Source organism: Mirounga leonina, unplaced genomic scaffold (genome assembly GCF_011800145.1).
Source record: "Mirounga leonina isolate KUSES-001 unplaced genomic scaffold, KU_Mleo_1.0 Mir_53, whole genome shotgun sequence".
Lineage (NCBI taxonomy): Eukaryota > Metazoa > Chordata > Mammalia > Carnivora > Phocidae > Mirounga > Mirounga leonina.
Window position 1 is genome coordinate 145,097 of NW_023270807.1, and position 25,828 is coordinate 170,924.

Below are 25,828 nucleotides of genomic sequence, written 5' to 3' on the forward strand. Positions count from 1 at the left end.
TGGATAATTCTTTGCTGTAGGAGTTCTCCTGTGAATTGTAGGATGTGTAGCAGCTCATTGGATGTCCCCTTTCCCCAGCTGTGACCACCAAAAATTTCTGCAGGCATTGCCAAAGACCCTCCAAGGGCAAGACTCTCCCTTTTCCCATTCAGAACCCTATCTAAGGCAGTTTTCTCCCTGTTTATACTCGCTCATGAATTTCTCTCTGAGCACCAGTGAAGGGTAAGGTACATTTTCACAACTTTCTTCAAAAGCTTCATTAATTTGAGCAATTTTTTTCTAGTTGCATTTGTAGGTTTTCCCCCTGCTTTAACATGAAAGACCTAAAGGAACACACATCTATAAACTGGTTTGTAGCAAATGTGGGTCCTTCTTAGTTCACATGACTGAGGGATGGTGCTTGGCATGAGTTTTGCAGGCTGTATTTGCTCTTACTGGGTAGAACAAAACATTTCTGCTTTTCACAAGAGGAGGCATCAGCAATCTCCTTCATTCAGAGGGGAAGTGACTGTCTCCAGTGGCGAGCTACAGATGGTCTATGCTATCTCCTAATGCTTGGCCCCATTTTCATATCGATCTTTGAGCGCTCTTGTGTGTCTAAGTGTTGTGGCTGGGCTTGTATCAGTTTCCCTAGAGGTATTTTAGATGAAAGTATGCATCATTTTAAAAAGCAGTCATAATAGAGTATAAATAATCTCCTAAACCACTTGGTTTATAATCCCTATTTCAGTGACTGCTGCTTTCCCTTGCCCTATAGAATTTTACTGGTATTAGTTTCTGGGAAAAGAGAAACAATCGCCAGCTTATTGTTGCTCCTGAACAGGTTCTTCTAGTTGGTGTGAAGCAGTAAGATGCTGGACACATCAGATGGAATGAGTCTTAGGCTTCTTCCACTCTGAATTTTTCAGTTTTCAAAATTTAAAGCTGGCATTTGATTTTTGTCCTGGTAGTTTTAAAACTTTTTAGCTGTGTGGAAGCATTTTTATAATGCTGGTATAATGGGCATTTTGGGTTTGCCAATCTCTGCAGTTGGACTATTTCTTTTACTCATTCCTTTGTGTTCCAAGACGACATTGAAAGGCCATTTAGGGTAGTTTCCTTGGTCTCTTCCTGCAGCCCCATTTCTACCACTTTCCTTCACTTTCCAAGGTGTGCCCTGGCCCTTGGGTTCTCCCAAGGCACTAGCAATGGCTTCCTGGCTGAAGAGTGGGGATACAGAGCCTTCCTGTTCTTTCCTGTACACCTAGGAGAGGGTGGTGATGAAGAACTTTGCAGGAGGGGCTGGGAGGAGGGCAAGGAAAAACATTTGAATCCTACTATATAATTTCTGCATGCTCAGAATAAATGGACCTTAGGAGATTTTTTTTTAAAAATTTTTTAAAGATTTTATTTATTTGCGAGAGCGAATGAGAGACAGAGAACATGAGAGGGAGGAGGGTCAGAGGAAGAAGCAGACTCCCTGCCGAGCAGGGAGCCCGATGTGGGACTCGATCCCGGGAGTCCAGGATCATGACCTGAGCCGAAGGCAGTCGCTTAACCAACTGAGCCACCCAGGCGCCTGACCTTAGGAGATTTTTAAAAACATATAAATATTATTGTCCCTTGAACTCAGGAGGGCTTTTCATTTCAATCAGAAATCTTCCCTCAAGCCTAAAAAAATAGTTTAAAGTACAACACATGAGGTAAGGGGTCAGAAATGATCAATAACTGCAGAGAAATTAAGCCAAGTCCATTTCCTTGTTTGATTGTGGAGGGGTTATGTTGATTCCTCGTTGTGACTATGTAACTGTTGGAAACAACAGAATGACCTTGCTCCATTATAGTATCATTTGGGTGTACTCATATTTTTCTTTTGTGTTTGCTGTAGGGAGAATGGTGGATTTTCCAGGATACAGTCTGTCTGGTGCAGTTGCCTCTTTCTTCTTCGTACTGCTCACCATGAGGCAGCCAGGTAGGATGCCCTTCTTCCCTTTACTGTATATCTAAATGTCCCAGTGTTACAGTCCACATGCAGAGTTCCAAATCAAAAGGGCTAGGACAATATTAGGACTGGGGGTCCAGGAACCAATGCATCTGTGTTCCAGAAAGGGTCCTCCACTTCTAGCTGGGTTACCTTAAAAAGTGACTTGAATGCCTTCTGCCTTAGTTTCCTCATCTTTGTGATAAGAATAACAACATACCTATGTCTTAAAGGCTAGGACAGGCTTTAGGATTAAATGAGGATGCACATGAAGAAGTACCTGGAACACATTAAGTTATTCATCCATTTTCCTGCTTCCACGCAGGACAGAACTTTGGTGGCAAGGAAAATGGCTGCTTCTTACCACAAACTAAACAGCATAAAAATACTTGGAAACAAGAAATCAGAAGATTTCCAAGAAATGGATTTGGAAATCTCAGTGGCTGAATTGTACCTTAAAAAAGGATTATGAAAATTCAGTGTCAGGGGGAAATACCAGAGTCCTAAGGAAAATACAACATGCAGAAGTGGAAAAAACATTGGACAGGGCACCAGAAGGCTCAGGCTCCAGACTGAGGGCTGCCAGAAACTACGTGATGTGACATGAGGCTGTCCTGACCTCTGTATAATGCAATTTCCTAGCCTATAAAAGAAGTCAACCAGATGGAATGACTTCAGATCTAGCTTCATATGTGGATTCCGTAAATGAAGAATGGAAGCAGATCTCCACTTAAGGTCTGTAGTGACCTTTTGATCAGCATCTATTTGATATTCATCAGCAAGTGAGCAAGCTGAAGTTCCTTCCTTCTTAGGATGATTGGATGTGGCAGAGAAATACAAATAGCTCTGGAGCATTTTAGGATAAGGAAGAATATAATATATATGACTTTTGAGATTATTAAACATAATAACATGTGGAATTATTAAATATCCCTTCGATTTGCACATAATGACAAGAGGTCAAACATGACTTAAAATTTGATTAAAAGTTTCAAACTGAGAGGCAGAGCAAGATGGCGGAGGAGTAGGAGACCTGGATTTCGTTTCCTCTCAGGAATTCAGCTGGATAGGGATCAAACCATTGTGAACACCTACAAACTCAACAGGAGAATGAAGAAAAGAAGAGCAACAACTTTCTCATCAGAAAAGCGACCACCTTCTAGAAGGTAGGACGCGCGGAGAAGTGAATCCGAGGCGATATTTGGGAGGATAGACGGCGGGGGAGGGGCCTCCGTCGGCCGCTTCTGGCAAGTGATAGAACCACGGAGCACAAAATCGGAACTTTTAAAAGTCTGCTCCGCCGAGGGACGTCACTCTGGTGGCTAAGCGGGGGGTGGAACCCTCCGGGACAGTGTGGTCTCAGGACCCTCGGGGTCACAGAAAGACCGGGGGTGCCTGAGTGTGGCAGAGCTCCCAGGTACCGGAGCAGGGAAGCCGGCTGCAGAGGCGGAGCCCAGGCGTGGGCTCTCAGCTCGGGGTGGCCATAAACCGTGATCCCCGCACAGTCGGGCCACTGCTCCTCCAGCAGGGACCCAACAAGCGGCAGATCCGGGGAGACTCACCTTCCTCCCCCGGGAGGAGCCGCGCGGGAGTGCACCCCAGGGATCTGCTGGGTGTGGAGACTCCACCCGGGGTCGGGTGCCAGAGAGAGAAACGCGCGGTCACAGGCCAGGTGAACACGGAGTGCGGCCAGAGACCGGGGAGACGGGAGTGACTGACGGCTTTTCTCTGGGGGCTCACTGAGAAGCGGGACCCCGAGTTCTCAGCTCCTCCGGGGCAGAGATTGGGAGGCCGCCATTTTCACTCTCTGCCTCCAAAGCTGTACGGAAAGCTCGCAGGGAACAAAAGCCCCGGAGAGCAAACCCGAGCAGATTATTTAGCTGGGAGGGGGCAAGGGCGGGGCAATTCCGCCTCCAGCAGAGACATTTGGAAACCACGGGAACAGGCCCCTCCCCAGAAGATCAGCGAGAACAGCCAGCCAAGACCAAGATTACCGATCAATGAGAACGGCAGAACTCCAGCGCTAGGGGAATACTGCACATAGAATTCATGGCTTTTTTACCATGATTCTTTAGTCTTTTAAAGTTAATTTTTTTAACTGTCTTTTTGTCTTTTTATTTCTTTTTGAATTTTTCTTTTTCCCTTTTTCAACCAACATCTTATCAATCCCTTTTTAAAAAAAAAAAAACATTTTTATTTTTCATTTTTAGAGTCATATTCTATCCCTTCATAGTAGTTACCCATATTTTTGGCTTATATATATAAATTGTTCTCTCTTTAAAATTTTGAGATACTTTCTTCTAACAGATTAAAATATACCCTAAATCTCTAGTATATGGTGTTTTCTATTCCCCTGCCTGATCACATCCTCTCCCTTTTTTTTTTCTATTTTTTTTTAAATCCTCTTCTTTCTTTTTTCAAACAACTTCTTATCAATTCCTTTTATAAAATTTTTTATAATTTCCATTTTTACACTCATATTCCATCCTTTCATCATATCAACCCTTATTTTTGTACATATATAAGTTTTTCTTTCTTTAAAATTTTGGGAGGCACTTTCTTCTAAAAGACCAAAATACACCCCAAATCTAGTGTGTGGCACTGATCTATACACCAGCCTGATCATATTTGATCTCATTCTGGTTTTCTTTTGTTGTTGTTGTTTTGTTTTGTTTGTTTTTGTTTTTATCTTTATCTTTTTTTCTTTTTCATTTTTCTCTCTTTCCCTTTCTTATCCCACTGCTTCAGGTCTTTTCTGATTTGTTTAGAGTATATTTTCTGGGGACGTGGTTACTCGGCTAGCATTTTGTTCTCTCATTAATCTATTCTCCTCTGCACAAAATGACAAGACAGAAAAAATCACCTCAACAAAAAGAACAAGAGGTGGTACTGACTGCCAGGGACCTACTCAATACGGACATTAGTACGATGTCAGATCTAGAGTTCAGAATCATCACTTTAAAGATACTAGCTGGGCTTGAAAAAAGCATGGGAGTTATTAGAGAAACCCTTTCTGGAGAAGTAAAAGAGCTAAAATCCAACCAAGTAGAAATCAAAAAGGCTATTAATGAGGTGCAATCAAAAATGGGGGCGCTAAGTGCTAGAATAAATGAGACAGAAGAGAGAATCAGTAATATAGAAAATGAAATGATGGAAAATAAAGAAGCTGAGAAAAAGAGAGATAAACAACTACTGGATCACGAGGGCAGAATTCGAGAGATAAGCGATACCATAAGACGAAACAACATTAGAATAATTGGGATCCCAGAAGAAGAAGAAAGAGAGAGAGGGCCAGAAGGTATAATGGAGCAAATTAGAGCAGAGAACTTCCCTAATTTGGGGAAAGAAACAGGCATGAAAATCCAGGAAGCACAGAGAACCCCTCTCAAAATCAATAAAAATAGGTCAACTCCCCGACATCTAATAGTAAAACTTACGAGTCTCCTAGACAAAGAGAAAATCCTGAAAGCAGCTCAGGAGAAGAGATATGTAACCTACAATGGTAGAAACATTAGATTGGCAACAGACCTATCCACAGAGACCTGGCAGGCCAGAAAGGACTGGGAGGCTATATTCAGAGCACTAAATGAGAAAAATATGCAGCCAAGAATACTCTATCCAGCTAGGCTGTCATTGAAAATTGAAGGAGAGATAAAAAGCTTCCAAGACAAACAAAAACTAAAGGAATTTGCAAACACAAAACCAACCCTACAGGAAATCTTGAAAGGGGTCCTCTAAGCAAAGAGAGAGCCTAAAAGCAACATAGACCAGAAAGGAACACAGACAATATACGGTAACAGTCACCTTACAGGCAATACAATGGCACTAAATTCCTATCTTTCAATAGTTACCCTGAATGTAAATGGGCTAAATGCCCCAATCAAAAGACACAGGCTAACAGACTGGATTAAGAAACAAGACCCATCGATATGCTGTCTGCAAGAGACTCATTTTAGACCCAAAGACACCCCCAGATTGAAAGTGAGGCGGTGGAAAACCATTTACCATGCTAATGGACACCAAAAGAAAGCTGGGGTGGCAATCCTTATATCAGACAAATTAGATTTTAAACCAAAGACTGTAATAAGAGATGAGGAAGGACACTATATCATACTTAAAGGATCTATCCAACAAGAAGATCTAACAATTGTAAATATCTATGCCCCTAACATGGGAGCAGCCAATTATATAAGGCAATTAATAACAAAAGCAAAGAAACACATCGACAACAATACAATAATAGTGGGGGACTTTAACATCCCCCTCACTGAAATGGACAGATCGTCTAAGCAAAAGATCAACAAGGAAATAAAGACTTTAAATGACACACTGGACCAAATGGACTTCACAGACATATTCAGAACATTCCACCCCAAAGCAACGGAATACACATTCTTCTCTAGTGCCCATGGAACATTCTCCAGAATAGATCACATCCTAGGTCATAAATCAGGTGTCAACCAGTACCAAAAGATTGGGATCATTCCCTGCCTATTTTCAGACCACAATGCTTTGAAACTAGAACTCAATCACAAGAGGAAAGTCGGAAAGAACTCAAATACGTGGAGGCTAAAGAGCATCCTACTGAAGAATGAATGGGTCAACCAGGAAATTAAAGAAGAATTAGAAAAATACATGGAAACCAATGAAAATGAAAACACAACTGTTCAAAATCTTTGGGATGCAGCAAAGGCAGTCCTAAGAGGAAAGTATATAGCAATACAAGCCTTTCTCAAGAAACAAGAAAGGTCTCAAGTACACAACCTAACCCTACACCTAAAGGAGTTAGAGAAAGAACAGCAAATAAAGCCTAAACCCAGCAGGAGAAGAGAAATAATAAAGATCAGAGCAGAAATCAATGAAATAGAAACTAAAAGAACAGTAGAACAGATCAACGAAACTAGGAGCTGGTTCTTTGAAAGAATTAACAAGATTGATAAACCGCTGGCCAGACTTATCAAAAAGAAAAGAGAAATGACCCAAATCAACAAAATCATGAATGAAAGAGGAGAGATCACAACCAACACCAAAGAAATGCAAACAATTCTAAGAACATATTATGAGCAACTCTATGCCAGCAAATTAGATAACCTGGAAGAGATGGATGCATTCCTAGAGATGTATCAACTACCAAAACTGAACCAGGATGAAATAGAAAACCTGAACAGACCTATAACCACTAAGGAAATTGAAGCAGTCATCAAAAATCTCCCAACAAACAAAAGCCCAGGGCCAGATGGCTTCCCAGGGGAATTCTACCAAACATTTCAAGAATTAATACCTATTCTTCTGAAACTGTTCCAAAAAATAGAATCGGAAGGAAAACTTCCAAATTCATTTTATGAGGCCAGCATTACCTTGATCCCAAAACCAGACAAAGACCCCGTCAAAAAGGAGAATTACAGACCAATATCCCTGATGAACATGGATGCAAAAATTCTCACCAAAATACTAGCCAATAGGATCCAACAGTACATTAAAAGGATTATTCACCACGACCAAGTGGGATTTATCCCTGGGCTGCAAGGTTGGTTCAACATCCACAAATCAATCAATGTGATACAATACATTAACAAAAGAAAGAACAAGAACCATATGATCCTCTCAATAGATGCAGAAAAAGCATTTGACAAAGTACAGCATCCTTTCTTGATCAAAACTCTTCAGAGTATAGGGATAGAGGGTACATACCTCAATATCATAAAAGCCATCTATGAAAAACCTACAGCAAATATTATTCTCAATGGGGAAAAACTGAGAGCTTTCCCCCTAAGGTCAGGAACGCGGCAGGGATGTCCACTATCACCACTGCTATTCAACATAGTATTGGAAGTCCTAGCGACAGCAATCAGACAACAAAAAGAAATAAAAGGCATCCAAATTGGCAAAGAAGAAATCAAATTCTCACTCTTTGCAGATGATATGATACTTTATGTGGAAAACCCCAAAGACTCCACCCCAAAACTGCTAGAACTCATACAGGCATTCAGTAAAGTGGCAGGATATAAAATCAATGCACAGAAGTCAGTGGCATTCCTATACACCAACAACAAGACAGAAGAAAGAGAAATTAAGGAGTCGATCCCATTTACAATTGCACCCAAAACCATAAGATACCTAGGCATAAATCTAACCAAAGAGACAAAGGATCTGTACTCAGAAAACTATAAAATACTCATGAAAGAAATTGAGGAAGACACAAAGAAATGGAAAAGCGTTCCATGCTCATGAATTGGAAGAACAAATATTGTGAAGATGTCAATGCTACCTAGAGCAATCTACACATTCAATGCAATCCCCATCAAAATACCATCCACTTTTTTCAAAGAAATGGAACAAATAATCCTACAATTTGTATGGAACCAGAAAAGACCCCGCATAGCCAGAGGAATATTGAAAAAGAAAAGCAAAGCCGGCGGCATCACAATTCCGGACTTCAAGCTCTATTACAAAGCTGTCATCATCAAGACAGCATGGTACTGGCACAAAAACAGACACATAGATCAATGGAACAGAATAGAGAGCCCAGAAATGGACCCTCAACTCTGTGGTCAACTAATCTTTGACAAAGCAGGAAAGAATGTCCAATGGAACAAAGACAGTCTCTTCAACAAATGGTGTTGGGAAAATTGGATAGCCACATGCAGAAGAATAAAACTGGACCATTTCCTTACACCACACACAAAAATAGACTCCAGATGGTTGAAAGACCTCAATGTGAGACAGGAGTCCCTCAAAATCCTAAAGGAGAACACAGGCAGCAACCTCTTTGACCTCAGCCGAAGCAACTTCTTCCTAGAAACATTGCCAAAGGCAAGGGAAGCAAGGGCAAAAATGAACTATTGGGATTTCATCAAGATAAAAAGCTTTTGCAAAGCAAAGGAAACAGTCAACAAAACCAAAAGACAACCGACAGAATGGGAGAAGATATTTGCAAATGACCTATCAGATAAAGGGCTAGTATCCAAAATCTATAAAGAACTCATCAAACTCAACACCCAAAGAACAAAGAATCCAATCAAGAAATGGGCAGAAGACATGAGCAGACATTTTTCCAAAGAAGACATCCAAATGGCCAACAGACACATGAAAAAGTACTCAATATCACTCGGCATCAGGGAAATCCAAATCAAAACCTCAATGAGATACCACCTCACACCAGTCAGAATGGCTAAAATTAACAAGTCAGGAAATGACAGATGTTGGCGGGGATGCGGAGAAAGGGGAACCCTCCTACACTGTTGGTGGGAATGCAAGCTGGTGCAGCCACTCTGGAAAACTGTATGGAGGTTCCTCAAAAAGTTGAAAATAGAGCTACCATATGATCCAGCAATTGCACTACTGGGTATTTACCCCAAAGATACAAAAGTAGGGATCCGAAGGGGTACGTGCACCCCGATGTTTATAGCAGCAATGTCCACAATAGGCAAACTGTGGAAAGAGCCAAGATGTCCATTGACAGATGAATGGATAAAGAAGATGTGGTATATATATACAATGGAATATTATGCAGCCATCAAAAGGAATGAGATCTTGCCATTTGCAACGACATGGATGGAACTGAAGGGTATTATGTTGAATGAAATAAGTCAAACAGAGAAAGACATGTATCATATGATCTCACTGATATGAGGAATTCTTAATCGCAGGAAACAAACTGAGTGTTGTTGGAGTGGGGGGTGGGGTGGGAGGGATGGGGTGACTGGGTGATGGACACTGGGGAGGGTATGTGCTCTGGTAAGCGCTGTGAATTGTGCAAGACTGTTGAATCTCAGATCTGTACCTCTGAAGCAAATAATGCGATATATGTTAAGAAAAAAAAAAAAAAGAAGAAGAAGGTAGCGGGAGGGGAGGAATGAAGCGGGGGAAATCGGAGGGGTGGACGAACCATGAGAGACGATGGACTCTGAAAAACAAACTGAGGGTTCTAGAGGGGAGGGGGGTGGGAGGATGGGTTAGCCTGGTGGTGGGTATTGAGGAGGGCACATTCTGCATGGAGCACTGGATGTTGTGCACAAACAATGAATCATGGAACACTTCATCTAAAACTAATGATGTAATGTGTGGGGATTAACATAAGAATAAAAAAAAAGATTAAAAAAAAAAGTTTCAAACTGTCTAGACAAGCCACTGCCCTTAATCCACCACAAAATGTCCTTGCACAAAACTGCATTGTACATACAAAGCTCCAGTAACTGGAGCCTTGCCTACTCCAGACCAAAAATTTTTTAAAGTTAAAAAATAATCCCAGGTCCTTACCTAGAACCAGAGCAATCCTGAAAAGCTGAAAAATCTAATGAATGAATTTATTACCTAAATTTTAGGAAAATGATTATGAAATCAATCACTAACAATATAAGTGGACTCACTAACTATAAAATAAATTACTATAAGATATAAAACAAATCACTAACAAAGTTCTCAGTGTAAAAAATCAATTTACACAGTGACTTATTAGAGAATAAAAACAACCCAGAGAAGGTGGCTTTAGTATCTTAAAGATGAAGAAATTGAGATTCCAAATCTCAAATCTCACTGAAAATAATAGGTTTGCTCCCCAAATCACACAGCTGGTGACAGACTTAGCACTAACACTCAAATTTTTGAACTGCATGTTATTTTCAGTACTACACAGAATTGTCTTTTTAACAGCCAAATATGCAAACCCTCATGCTGGATTTCTCTAAATCATTGAAAATAAAGCCCTCCCTCCTCCAGGTGCCTCCATTTTAATAGGTTGGACATCCCAAAGCAAGTATATTAATCTTCCAGTTAGCATTTCCTGGTTCCTCTTTTTCACTCTGTTTTGTAGATAACTGGAGAGTGATTGGTTCTACACATCCAATCCTGGCCAGGATTGGGGAAGATGCCCTACTAACCTGTCAGCTCCTCCCCAAGAGGACCACAATGCATACGAAGGTGACATGGTACCGCTCGGAGCCCAGCACACCTGTGTTTGTATACTGGGATGGAGCTGATGTGACTGAGATGCAGATGGAGGAGTACAGAGGCCGGGTAGAGTTGATAAAGGATGGCATTCATGAGGGAAATGTGACTCTGAAGATAAACAACATCCAACCATCTGATAATGGGCAATACTGGTGCCATTTCCAAGAGAATAACTATTGTGGAGAAACAAGCTTGCTGGTTAAAGTAGCAGGTGAATATTTTGGAAAAGACAAAGTGGAGGGAGAAGTGTATTAATTTGTGGTAAGCCTATTGCTAGTTGAAAAATTCCCTTTTAATTCTCAAGGCAATTCCTAATGGCCAGTCCTCTGTCCTGATTCATTTGAAGACAAGTAATCGTGAAGTTTTCAAAGCAAGCTCACTTAAACAACCTTCTCAAATTTAACTTATGCAGTTTTGACTATTCTTGACCACTAATTGCAATCCATGACATCCGGTCATTAGCAATTTTACTGAGGCACAAATTTGTGCTCTATCAGGCTGATGTGTTAGGGCAAGTCAATCACTGAGTGAGTGAATCTAGCTGACTGCCCAGCAGCCATATCTCAATGGAATGCATTGTTCTCTACCCAAACTCCAATATGCAATAACCAAGTATACAAATTATGTTTCTTTCTGGAATGCCTCCTGTGAGAAAGCTAGTGCTGGGAACAAAGAGGTTAAGAACTGTGCTTTTATGGAGATTATTAAATATTAGTGTTCAATGAATTGGGGACTCCAGATGCATTTGGACATACCCACTGTGAATGACAGGATTTTGCCTGATGCTTTTGTAGTAGCAAAGTGGGAAACAGTTGAGAAAAAGGATCTGTTCTGGGGAAAAATGCATATCTGAAAAGTAAATAACCATCTAGTTCCCTGGCAAGAATAACTCTCCCATATGCTAAAGAGAAAATCAGGCAAATCCACTGACCTTCTCAGGGAAATAGTTCTCTGGAGATGTTACCATCTCTGACTCACACTAAAGCTCTTTCCTAACACCATTTTTTCTTAACACCCGTGACTATGATTATTATAGTTATGTTACAGGTGATCGAAGATGGATGAAAGAATCTATGTATTTCTGAGATATGGAGAGAGGAAGGCAGCTGTTCACTATCAGGAACATTTGAAAATAAGCCACACATTTTCTAAGGCTGTAGGTGAAGGGAGTGATTCTCTTTCCCCACCAAGTGATAGAGATTTATCATCTATGGGAAATATAGTCCCTTTGTTTGGGTTTGAGAGTAGTGTTGGATAAAGAAAGAATTTCATGACTACATAAAACTAGGATTTCTCAAAAACATTTTCCCATTGACTGTAGGAGTATTTAGTAACCAGAGCTCCTCCTGGGGCATCCCATTCTATATACCCAGGTTATCTACTTGGTCCCCAAGATCACAACCACCACCAGAAAGAATGTAAAGAATAGTCCCTGGAGATGATTTCTGGCTTTATATTAAATGTTCTAATTAATCAGAGTCAAGATAGCATCTAAAATGTCAGACAGAGTTTGTGGCATGGGGAAGCTCAAGAATAAATCACAACACATCTTTGTTGGCAGTACTAGTGACATAAGCAAAATGTCATTATGTCCCTTTCTCTTATTCTCGTCCTGTCTGGATCTGAAGAAAAAGACGGCTCATGTGCTAAAGTTTAAAGATCCAGAATGGGGAACAAGCAAAGTGTAAATGAACTCCAATTTGAATGGGAAGAGGACTTGGGGCCCTCTCCCTATGAGCAATGTCACCGGGATCTTGGTTTCTATGGTTTGTGCCTCCATGGGCTCCAGGCCCTAGGGCTGTATCTTCCCTCCACAGATCTGGGGTCTGCCCCTTACATCCACGTGGAGGGACCTGTGGAAAGTGGAGTCCAGCTTGTGTGCACTGCAAAAGGCTGGTTCCCAGAGCCCCAGGTTTATTGGGCAGATATCACAGGAGAGAAGTTGCTGGCTGTCTCTGAGCATTCCATCCAAGATGATAATGGCCTGTTCTATGTGGAAACCACTCTTGTGGTCAGGAATGATTCTGTGGAGACCGTGTCCTGCTTCATCCACAACCCCATCCTCAATGAAGAGAAGAGCTCAGTCATCTCCATTCCAGGTCAGAGCTCTGCCTCTAGGACCAATGTGCTAATGTGCAAAGTGATTAACAGGAAAGGTTCAAAAGACTGTTCCATAGCACCTAGTATTTTTTTATTAAGGAAAATATCTAAAATTTAGTAATATGTATTAAAACATATAAACTATTTATGGCTGGAAATATATACTATATTTTGATTAAACAGCTATTGTTAATGGTATTCCAGTTATTTTCAAGTTCCACCTTTTCTTCTTTCTGAACTAATTTTCTTTACTAACAAGTATGCATCACATGATAAAGAAAATAAAACTATATTCTTTCAATTAAAATGTTTTCCTATACCACATTGTGCCAGTTGCTTCTGGAACCTGTCATGTGAAGATAATCAGAGATGGAGACAACTATTTACATAATAGCATCTTAATTATAGCCTCATTTATAAATAGCAACAAAAACAACAGTAAAAAAAAGGCACAATACAACAGTGGAGTGAATGTTAAGTATCTAATGTGACTATAAATTATAGCATTGATGAAAAATGGTATTTTCAAATGATTTTAATGGTTGAAAAAATCCTTATGATGGACTATTTATGTAAAGATTACGTCTATCTATCTACCTACCTATGTATCTATCTATCTATAAACATTTCCAATCATGTAAAAAATAATGGCTTTCCATAACTTAAAACTGCACTAAGATTTTTGGGACATCTTTTATATTTAGATATAAGGATATAGTTATTCTTACTCATATAAGTGGACATATGAAAGAATTTTAAGTAAATGTCACATGTGAATGTTAAAAAGAGCTGAATATATATTATATATTATATATTATATATATATGAATACATTTTATAAATGCTTTATATATGTTTTATCTCTCAGTTTGGAATTATAGGTGATAATTGTCTATGTCCGTATATTTTTATACTTTCCATGCACTTACAAGAAGAATATGTATCATTTTTACAATATATTAAATATCAATATGTTAAGTATCAGCATAAATAAACAATCATGAGGTAATAGAACTGAGAGGCTTTTTGTTATGCAGACAAAAGGAAAAACAGCTGGATCACTAGGTGTTCTACAGGAAAGAACATTTTTCTCTAATTTCTTTTTTATGAATTGAGCTGTTTATTTATATTTATTTATTCATTTATTTTTTATTATGTTATGGTAGACACCATAAATTACATCATTAGTTTTGATGCAGTGTTCCATGATTCATTGTTTGTGTATAACACCCAGTGCTCCATGCAGAAGTTGCCTTCCTTAATACCCATAGCCCGGTGATGAACTGAGCTTTTTAATAAAATGTAGAGCTTTCTTTTCTTTTTAAATATTTTCTCTCCTTTCCCTCAGATCAAATTCCCTAATATATTATCCTTGTTCTTTTTCCAGAGAAACACCAGAATGAGCTAGGTGAGTAGACACTGGATGCACTGGTATAAAGGAGACCCTGCTTGCCCCAAAGGGAATTGATAGTCCCTGAACAAAGCCAGTGGGAGCTACCGTGACAACTCGTAATCCAGATGAGAAACAGAGGCATGACTTCAAGTCTCAAGTTCAGTTAGTACCAGAGGGGACAGGCAAAACACAGCCTCCTTCGGGCACCTTTGCACTGTGTAACCTATGACTTTAAGTGTTCACTGGGACCCACTGAGCCTCAGATGGATGCCTGTAAGGGGCACAGACACGATCTCTGCTCTACTTGTGTGTAAGGGATGGTATAGGACAGATGGTGGGCTTCTGGTGGCCCTTTTAAAATCTTTCTAATGTGAAGGCAGTGTCCTCGTGGTAACTGGAGATCATCACCCATCACCTCAACACTCTGGCCTTGCTGTGGTTTCTGCACCTTCTCCTCACCCCAGTGGATCCTAACCTTATCATACTGGGCAGGAGCCATTACTTTCCTAGATGTAGCCTGGGACACTGCCTGGGTCCTTCAATCATTTTCCTGTTTTTCTTCTTCTTTTTTTTTACTTAACAGTTGGACTGTAATTATTTTACTGTACCTAAGATAAAGATAAGTGGTTTAAAAAGTAACCAACTGATATTTGAGCCTCTTTTAGTTTCTCCTTTACCCCCTTACCATCTTCCTCCTTCCTGTGACCTTTTCTCCCAGGCCATGATATGGGCCCATGCAGCCTGCTCCCTGCCCAGATGCATATGACCTTGTATCACTCATTTTCCATCAATATCCTGCTCACCCTCAAGTCACTGGTTATAGGAATGTGTGCGTGCACATGTGCCTATTGCAAATTAGGTGAGGTTGAGCGTACAAACACACCCCAATCTCTGCCAGAGTCTAGTGTGACACTTTCGAGCCCATCAAGGCCATAAAGATAAAGGGAATGGCCTCAGGAAGGTCAAAGGTAACTCCACAATCTGAGGAAAGTTCCACCCCTGTAAGCCATACCATCCAAGTCAGATCCCCTTCTGCCTGTGTAGCATCTGCTTATGATCAGACAGAAACCTTAACCAGCAGAACTTGTTAGTTACAGATCAGACCAGCGTTGGGGCAGGTTGACACATGTCTCTGTCCCTCAGGAAGACTTTATTTTTTTAATTTTATTTATTTATTTATTTTTACTTTTAAAATCCCTTTATTTTTTTTGTTTTGTTTTTCATGCAAAATGTCTACCCTAATTTTTTAAAATTATTAACATATGATGTATTACTTGTTTCAGGGGTACAGGTCTGTGATTCATCAGTCTTACACAATACACAGCACTCACAATAACACATACCCTCCCAAGTGTCCATCACCCAGCTACCCTATCCTTTCCACCCCCCTCCACTCCAGCAACCCTCAATTTGTTTCCTGAGATTAAGAGTCTTTTCTGGTTTGTCTCCCTCTCTGGTTTCGTCTTGTTTCATTTTTTCCTTTCTTCCCCTATGATCTTCTGCCTTGTTTCTTAAATTCCACATGTCAGTGAGATCGTATGGTAATTGTCTTTCTCTGATTGACTTATTTTGCTTAGCATAATACCCTCTAGTTCCATCCACATTGTTGCTATTGGCAAGATTTCAAATTTTTGATAGCTGCGTAATATTCCACTGTGTATGTGGTGTGTGTGTGTGTATATATATATATATATCCATTCTTCTTTATCCATTCATCTGTTGATGGACATCTAGGCTCTTTCCATAGTTTGGCTATTGCGGACATTGTTGCTATAAACATTGGGGTGCACGAGCCCCTTCAGATCACTACATTTGTATCTTTGGGGTAAATACCCAGTAGTGCAATTGTTGGGGTAGCTTTATTTTCAACTATTTGAGGAACTTGCATATTATTTTCCAGCATGGCTGCACCAGCTTGCATTCCCACCAACAGTGTAGGAGGGTTCCCTTTTCTCTGCATCCTCGCCAACATCTGTCGTTTCCTGATTTGTTAATTTTAGCCATTCTGATTGGTGTGAGGTGATATCTCATTGTGGTTTTGATTTGTATTTCCCTGGTGCTGAGTGATGTTGAGCACTTTTTCGTGTGTCTGTTGGCCATTTGGATGTCTTCTTTGCAGAAATGTCTGTTCATGTCTTCTGCACATTTCTTGATTGGATTATTTGTTCTTTGGGTGTTGAGTTTGAGAAGTTCTTTATAGATCTTGGATACCAGCCCTTTATCTGATATGTCATTTGCAAATATCTTCTCCCATTCTGTTGATTGTCTTTTGGTTTTGTTGATTGTTTCCTTTGCTGTGCAAAAGCTCCCCACAAAAAAGGAGAATTACAGACCAATATCCGATGAATATGGATGCAAATATTCTCACCAAAATACGAACCAATAGGATCCAACAGTACATTCAAAGGATTATTGACCATGAGAAAGTGGGATTTATTCCTGGGCTGCAAGGTCGGTTCAACATCTGCAAATCAATCAATGTGATACACTACATTAATAAAAGAAAGGACAAAAACTGTATGATCCTCCCAATAGACGCAGAAAAAGCATCTGACAAAGTACAGCATCCTTTCTTGATTAAAACTCTTCACAGTGTAGGGATAGAGAGTACATACCTCAATATCATAAAAGCCATCTATGAAAAACCCACAGCGAGTGAAGAGTCACACCTCTGAGTTATTTGAACCACTCTGACATGTCCACTGGAGACCCAGTACACACAATACAATCAGGTGTTGTGTTGTTCCTAGTTGTGCTGACCTTCTGGGACCACAGTAAAACATGATGAAAATATGGGGCTCCACTTGGCTCCCTGTTAGGTGGGGGTTACAGATCTATACCCTTAGGAACTTTGAGGGTTGTTGATTGAGGATACCAGGAGTTTCACATCTACCTCTGTATTATCCTCATGAATTAGAACTTGGAGACAAGGACCCACTGCAGTTGGCTGCTGGCAAACTGAGCTTGCTATAGAAGTCCTAGGACTGGAATTCCAGTTCTCACTCTGGCAAATAATCTTTTTTTTTTTTAATTTAAATTTTTGTTAGTTAACACACAGTGCAATATTGGTTTCTGGAGTCGAATTCAGTGATTCATCACTTACATACAGCACCCAGTGCTCATCAGAGCAAGTGCCCTCTTTGGTGCCCATCACTCATCTAGCCCACCCCCACCATTCCCCTTCATCAAATAATCTTATAAAAATAATGACTAGTTTTAAGAAATATTAATTATATGCCAGGTGGGATGCTAAATGCTTTACAGAGATTATTTCTTTTTCTTACAGTAATTATAAAAGTTAATAGATTTATCCTCATTTTACAGCTGGCAAAATCTTATATGTGGTTTGTGGGAATCCATTGAGAAATTGTGATATTTGCCCTCTAATCTGGCTTAAGAGTGCAAGTTCTTAATCACTTATGTGTGATTTTTGTAAATCATTGGTCTCTATTTCCCTCATCTTCAAAATGAACATGTTGAATTTAATCTCTGATGTAGTATTAAGCTCTACACTGGATATGATATGATATTAATATAATATTATATGATATAAAAATATAGCATATTGAGGAAATGAGATAACCCACTTAATTGAATATGCTGATTGAAAGAGGATTATATGACATGATGATGGGATTATCATGTTTCAAGGAATTGATGTATATTCAGTGAACTGCACACTCCAGAGAGGATTTAATTTTCAGTGAATATTCAGAGGGCCTTTCAGTAACATACATACAATACCCCAATAATAGAACAAAACAATAAATGTGAGCACAAATTGTGTGGAAGGCCCACAATATATACAAAAGTATATAAAGAAATGAGATTATGCAGAGCTTCTCTCAAGGAGCTTGTATTCTAGAAGAATATCACTTATTAACAGATTGGGCTGCATGATTTTTTTCCCATACTTCCAACTTTATTTTTTACTTGGATTCTGGAATAACAGGTGTTTCATATATCTATCATGCGCCTACTCATATGGGTAATGGAGATAAAGAAATTGTCTGTTTTATTAAGTAATGTACTGTAAAATACGTGGAAGGAGAAATAACAACAGACTAATCCCTAGTTCATTATTTCTGACTCCTACTTTTGTCTCCAGATTTTAACAGATACATATGCAATGGAGATATTATTTTAGGTAAAATTGAAAGATAAAGCAAACAGAATGCTGGAAATAATTGGGAGTCAAATTCTAGCTAGAATAGAAGGGAATAATCTGAAGATTAGGCTTGTGTTGATTGACAGTAAGTTTCCTTTCTAAAGAAGTACCTAGCAGATTTTAGCTAATTACATAATGAGGACATTTTGCCTTTTGTCATTGACTCTCATCCAACAATATACAAATTTATGCCTGTATTTCTATTATAAATGACCATAACTTATGTGAAAGCATTTTTATCCTTTGATCGGAAAGGATGATTCTCAATTTAGAACAGAGAAAAACTAGCATGGCCAGAGCCTGATGAACTGGAAGTGTAACATAGCTTGTGTCCAGGAAAGCCATCAGAGAAAATCTCCAATTTTCACAATGGGAGGATTAGACTTTTTGTGTATTCATTGTTGTTTTGTGCTTTATATTTTGCCAACCTCCCCAATTCTTGGTTTTATAATGTTTCTCCAAAATAATCCGAGGACATTGAAGCTGGTGTGTGTTTAGAGCTCCACATATGTGGGACCTCACAGAACCAAAACATGGAGGCTGGATCTGACTTATAAGGTGTTATAAAAATCAAACCAGGGGAAGGTTCCTTCACATTTAATTACTAAAAATCCACCTGAAACCCATTTTTATCCCCTATCATTAACAAGGCAGAAAGATTGGCTTCAGTGCCCTCAAGTTTCACGGTCTGCATGCCTCCACTCACACTGTATAGTCATCCAAGAGCTTTATATAGATGATTTTGCTTAACTCCAGAAGGGAGTGATATATTTATTTCACAGTTTAAGAAACTGAGGCATACACAGATTGAGAAGTAGTTTAAGGAGCTCATACCGATGTGAAGTGATAAAATATTATTTTTATTCTAGGAGTATTAATTGCAAAATTATTTTATTGGGCTGTAATCTGATTAAAATAGGTCAAGGCAGGTGTGGGTTCCATTAATGGTTCTTTTTTCCCAGGGACAAGCTCTATCCTGATTCCACCAAACCTCCCCCTCGCTAAAGGATGACCTTGTGCCTCACAGCTCCTCTGGGATGCCCCTGGCTTCTAAACCCCACTTGAGATTTTCTTACTGATGACACTATTTTCTCCATTTTGTGTCTTTCATTGTGTTTTGCCTGTTGTATTTCATAGCTTCCTTAGAAGTGATTGGACCTCCCCAGCCCATCCTTGTCAGAGTGGGAGAAGACATACAATTAACCTGTTACCTGTCCCCAAAGACTAATGCACAGAGCATGGAGGTGAGGTGGGTCCAATCACACCGTTATCCTGCTGTTTACGTGTATGCGGATGGGGGACATGTGACTGAAGAGCAGATGGAAGAATATAGAGGGAGGACAGTGTTGGTGAGTGATGCCATTGATGAGGGGATACTGACCCTGCAGATACACAATGCCACAACGTCAGATAATGGGCAGTACCGGTGCCTTTTTGAAAAAGATGGTGTCTATCAGGAGGCCAGTTTGGATCTGAAGATAGTAGGTAAGGATTCCAGATGTTTTTGATTCAACCTTTGTTCCTACTGCTTTAACATGCTAGTTCCTGGAAATTTTCCCTGGTACCTGAAATTTTTGGAATGTCCATTCACTTGTCAAATTTATATTGAACACTCTGATGCATAAGAACTGTAGTACATACTTAAAGTTCACAAACTCACATGGACCAGATTTAATTCTCTGGGTATAGAAATTGTACACTTCCCAAGATCTCTGTAAAATGACCACACATTTAATGAAATTTGAGAATTTTACTCCATAACTCTACATAAGACTCATTATTTCAGAGTGTTCTTAAAATTCTGAACAATGTATAGTTACTAGGAAGTATAATTATGTGAAGACTAACCTATATCCACATAAAAGCAAAAATAGTATCAAAAGAACTGGCAGGATAGAAGAAGAAAGACAAAATCACTCCCTGCATCATAATTTCCCACTGTGTATATTTGTGAGTAAGAATTGAGTTTTCAAGGTTAGCAAATACCATTGAAGACATAGGCCAACATTTCGGATAATTGATTTGTTTCTCCCATTGATTTTGGGTCTCAATTCATAAACATATTCATGAAATATCCAGAGGGGTACATATTGAGAAGTTAAATGGACTCTATTATTTTCTGCCACTGGATGTACATGTTTATAAAATCTTGATATTTGAGGATATTCTTTTACTCACTTTCTTTAATCCTGTCCATGTGATTCATGTCTTGGTCAAAGCTATTTTGTTTTCAGATACAGAAGAGAAAAGATTGGATTTAAAATTTACTTTTCCTGTGACTCTATCTGAGGATGACTTTAGGAATACAAAAAATAAAAATAAACCAAACATAACAAAACTAGAAGCCATTCCAGCTAGTCTCATCCCTAAGTGGAGTGTAATTCCACTATAAGCTTTGTTCTCTCAGCCAACCCTTTCCCCTCTTTCCTCTCAGTGAAGTTACTGACCATATAACCACTTGCAGACACTCTAGGTTTTGTTCCTTGATCTTTATTCCCCAGGTCTGGGTTCTTCCCCACTGATCACTGTAAAGGAACAGAAGGATGGAGAAATAGAGCTGATATGCAGTTCAGAAGGGTGGTTCCCAGAGCCCCATGTGCAATGGAAGGACATGGAAGGAAAGATAATACCATCATTTTCAGAGGTTCTGACTGAAGACAGCCACAGGCTGTTCCATGTGGAGACATCTCTATTGGTCACAAACAGCTCTTTCATCAACGTAACTTGTTCCATTAGTAACCCCCTTCTTGATGAGGAGAAAATGGCTACTTTTTTTCTTTCAGGTTGGTGACTCCATGTGTTCCTCTCAACTTTGGGAAATACATATGAAGGCAAACCCAGACTTACATTTTATTGCTCTACTGTTTTTAAATTTTTATTTTCTTCTCTCTGATAAAATCACCTGCTATCTCTTACAAAAATGGTCTTCAGGATACCTGGAGATCCTACTGACATCCCTTGACTAAAACCTTAAGGTTATATTGTTGCATATACACTAACTTCTAAGACTTGACTCTACCATCACTGTAAGGACAAACTCTCTTCTGATGTGAAACCAATATCACTTTTTTTTCTTTATTGTGGATTGTCTTTGGGATTAAAAACTAGTTTTCCTTAACACCATCTTCACGCCTGTGGATTAGGTAATTTTATCCTTTTCCTACCCTTGTTATTCCAGTGATGGTGGTGATGTAATTGGAAAAGAGACAGGAAAGAAATTGTGTGTGTGTGTGTGTGTGTGTGTATTTCTGACAGGAGCAAACAGTAAAGCTAGCATAAACTTTGGGTCTCCCCTCAAGTTCTGCAGAATAGAGAGGAACAGATCAGCTTCCTCCATGAGAGACCCACTTCTCACCCTCCTCTCTAGCTCAGGAGCTGCTCATAAAAAGAATGATCTTGGAATTTTCCCAGTTTCGTGATTTAATGGGTTTCTGGGTTTTCCATTTTAGAGCCCATGATGAATTTTTCATGGAAGATAGTGCTTATTTGGCTATTACTTCTTGCTGCAATTGTAGGCCTGGTCAAGAGGAGGAGCTGTAAAAAAGGTAAGTCAGGTAAATAGTCATGTATGGAGCATCCTTTGTAGGGGAGCCTTGCCGTGCACTTTCCCTAGCCTCTTTTTTCAGCAGTCACATAGGGGAAGCATTCAGTGAACATTCAGTAATTAATGAAACATGAGAGTCCATGGCTTACATTCATGTAGTGGAGGATCAGTGCTGAATGATATCAGAGTTTACAGTGATGATAGAAGCAAAGGGATTAAACAATAATTTGATCCCCCAGTGAACATTCCCAACTGATCTACTTAAGGGAGAAGACGAAAAAAGTAGCATAGCCATCCATGCTTTCAAGGGTGAGAGCTGAGACCTGACTGAGATGCTGTTGGCATGAACATTTCACTAAGATCTTTAAAAATATGGTGACTTGCTTATTGATGATTCTTGCCCTATGGATGAAGGACTTCTCTGTGTTGATAGGTTGTTCTGTGTGCCCTATAAAGTTCCTTCACTTCAAATCTCTTATGTCACTATAACTTTGGTTTGCCTGTTTGGATGTTGATATAATGAAATTTATATTTTAAAATACTCCACACATTGGTTATCATCAGAATGGATTTTCTTTCTCTACAGTGAATGTGACATTGGATCCAAATACAGCTCACCCAGGACTGATCCTTTCTGAGGGATACAAGCATGTGACCCATGAACATTCATACAGCCATACATCCGACAGAGCTTGCTCAATGGACCAGGCCAGGAGGGGCTCATGTCAGGGAGATGGCACTGAGAAATGGAGGTTGGGAACAAGAGAGTGTAGGTCCCAGGTATTGCCAAGGGCAATATAGGGAGGGAGGGAGTCATCCCTCTGTCACCTGAGAATGTGTTCAGACAATGAGTTGCTATGAAAACCAGTACTGGGCCATTACCTTTCCTCCAAGCCTCCTCTCCTTAAAGATGGCTCCTGGAAGGGTCAAAATCTTCCTTGACTAGCCTCTGGACACCTCTCTTTATAACATGACCAACAAGTGCTCTATTTACACTTTTTTTCTCTGAAACTCTATACACCTTCTTCATTCTTCAATCCCTTAATGTGGGTTCTCCTGACATCTTTCCTACACCCAGGAGATTTTGCAACACCTCCAAGGGAATAAACAACCTTAGATTCTGGAAACAAGGATTATAGTCCAAGTCCCAGTCTTCTTTCACCAGCTGCTTGAAGGGGCTCACACCATCCTCCAGCTACCAAATCAAGATGCTTTAATGTCACTCTGGCTTCAGATTTGATCTGGAGACTGATCCCTTCAGAGAACTATCCTACCCAGGCTCTCTGAAATCCTGCCACCAATCACAACCTGATATGTGATGATCAAAGATTCTTAGAAAATCCAATGAGAAATGCAATTAGGCCTAGAGAAGGAAATGCAAGGAAAGATTATTTATAGGTTTCTTTATGAAGGTGAGAATTTTCCCAGTGGGGCTGAGGAAATAAGAAATACAGTTTAAAAAGAGTAAGAGAAAATACAGCTGAGTAGAAGGAGGAAATCTGATCACTGAGATATAATCTTGAATATCATATGAAATGTAGAATTCCTATTCCAGACTTTTTCAAGAAAGTGGAAATTTGGAGTGGAAAAAAATTTTAGAAATTCTATTCGAAGACAAATACCATATGATTTCTTTTATATGTGGAATCTAAAAGCAAAACAAATGAATAAACAAACAAAAAGCAGAATCAGACCTATAAATACTGAGAACAAACTGATGATTGCCAGAAGGGAGAGGGTAAGGGGATGGGTAAAATGGGTGAAGGGGAGTGGGAAGTACAGACTTCCAGTTATGGAATGAATAAGTCACGAGAATAAAAGGTACAGCATAGGGAATATAGTCAATAATATTGTAATAGCGTTGTATGGTAACAGATGGTAGCTACTCTTGTGAGCACTACATAACCTATAGATGTGTCAAATCACTATTTTGTACACCCGAAATTAATGTAACATTGTGTGTCGACTTTACTCATATTAAAAAAAATGTAAAGAAGAAGAAATTCTAGTCCAAGGAGAAAATTAATTTCTTTTCATTGTATCTATATGAGATGATAGATGGTAACTAAATCTATTGTGGTAATCAATTCACAATATATACAAATTGAATCATCATGCTGTACACCCTAAACTTATATAGTGATATGTGTTAATTATTTCACAATAAAGCTGGAAAAAAGAGAAAAATTAATTTTATATTATTATTATTATATTAATTTTATACAAAGGTGTCAATTTTATTTTTAGAACAAAAAATGCACAATTAAAATCAATAATTACAAAATAAACAAAAGCAATAAATACAACACATGGTAGGAATATTTTAAAGCTATAATGAATTAAAGAAGAGAAACTATAAGTGGAAGAAGAAAGAATATGGGAAAAGAAAGACTTGGAAAAAGTCTTGAAATCTTCTGAAGTGAGAATGAGGAATACCTACTAGTGACACTCTGCTGTCTTTTAGGGTGGCAGCCATCGTAGTCATCACTCACCTGTTGCATCCTGGAGTGTCCCTTTTGGCTCATAGTATTTTTTCTCTGTTTTTTAAACTCATATGTTTATGTTTGAAGCTATGTATTATTCTCCCACTAGTATTTACACATTTATTTTACTTAGTTTTTAAAATTTTCAATAGTGAAATACACATAACATAAAACTCATTTTAGCCATTTTAAAGTATACAATTCAGTGGTATTTATACCTTCACGATATTGTCCAACCATCATCAGCATCCAGTTCTAGATTACTACTCCAGAAGAAAACTCCATAATTATTAAGCAGTCACTACCCATTTTCTCTTTTCCTCAGCCCCTGGCAACCACTAATCTATTTCCTCTCTATGAATTTGCCTATACTAGATATTTCATATAAATGGAATCACAAAATATATGGATTTTTTTAGTGTCTGGCTTTCTTTTTTTTTTTTTTTTTTTTACTTAACATAGTATTTTTTGCATTCATCCATGTTGTAGCATGTACCAGTACTTCATTCTTTTTTTTTTTATAAACAATTTTTATTTTTTAAGAGCTGTTTTAGGTTTATTGCAAAATTGCCTGGAAAATCCAGAGTATTTCCATATCCCTCCTCCCTCTCCCCATAATTTCCTATTAACACCTTGCATTGGGATGGTACATTTGTTACAACAGATGAACCAATAATGATGCATTATTTTCAACTACAGTCTCTAGGTAGGGTCCACATTAGGGTTCACTTTTTGTGTTATACATTCTGTGGGGTTTGACAAATGTTTTACTACTTTTGGTACATTAATATACCCTTTTTATTTTTGAAGTCAAATTTATTAGTAGATATGCTGGCTTTGCCTTAAAATATGTTTAATGTTACTCTATTTTGACTTAATGTAATTAAAGATATTTTATTTAGTAAAGTCTGAGGGTTAACTATCCCCCCTTTTTTTGTCTTCCTTCTTGATGAGTCTAACTTTTTGCTTGTTAGTTTTATGTGCTTGTGCAGGCCCAATATATAACATATAGGTTTTCCCTAGGAAGATCTCAAGAAAATGTGTTTTTTGTCAGTCAAATTCTTTCACTATGTATTAAGAAACATGTTTTCTTTAGCTCACCAAATTGGGGATTAATTTACTTTCTCAGTTCCAGTGCCAGTTTGAAAAACCATGGGGAAAGAAAAAGATTGGTGGCTTGATTAAGACGCTCCAATCACTGATGCAATCACTGTGGCTGATGGATGAGTGA

At 39.0% G+C, this 25,828-nt stretch overlaps 2 protein-coding genes across 2 annotated transcripts in view; both read left to right on the forward strand.

Annotated features, from left to right (window-relative positions):
- LOC118001169 (DLA class II histocompatibility antigen, DR-1 beta chain) overlaps positions 1–25,828 on the forward strand; it is a 301,107-nt gene that overhangs the window by 87,873 nt on the left and 187,406 nt on the right. The window lies entirely within an intron of this gene.
- On the forward strand, positions 1,873–25,828 carry BTNL2 (butyrophilin like 2). The gene is made up of 9 exons (XM_034991575.1): positions 1,873–1,951; positions 10,773–11,120; positions 12,727–13,008; positions 14,397–14,417; positions 19,708–20,055; positions 21,072–21,353; positions 22,020–22,115; positions 22,701–22,894; positions 25,694–25,828. Exons 1-9 carry the CDS (start codon positions 1,873–1,875, stop codon positions 25,826–25,828), a joined length of 1,785 nt encoding a protein of 594 aa, XP_034847466.1.

Excerpts from the sequence above, each read along its gene's own strand:
- BTNL2 (XM_034991575.1), top strand. The coding sequence starts at position 1,873 with ATGGTGGATTTTCCAGGATACAGTCTGTCTGGTGCAGTTGCCTCTTTC. Across the intron at positions 20,056-21,071 it reads TTTGGATCTGAAGATAGTAG|GTCTGGGTTCTTCCCCACTG; the intron begins GTAAGGATTCCA and ends TTTATTCCCCAG. Across the intron at positions 22,895-25,693 it reads CAAGAGAGTGTAGGTCCCAG|CTCACCAAATTGGGGATTAA; the intron begins GTATTGCCAAGG and ends TGTTTTCTTTAG.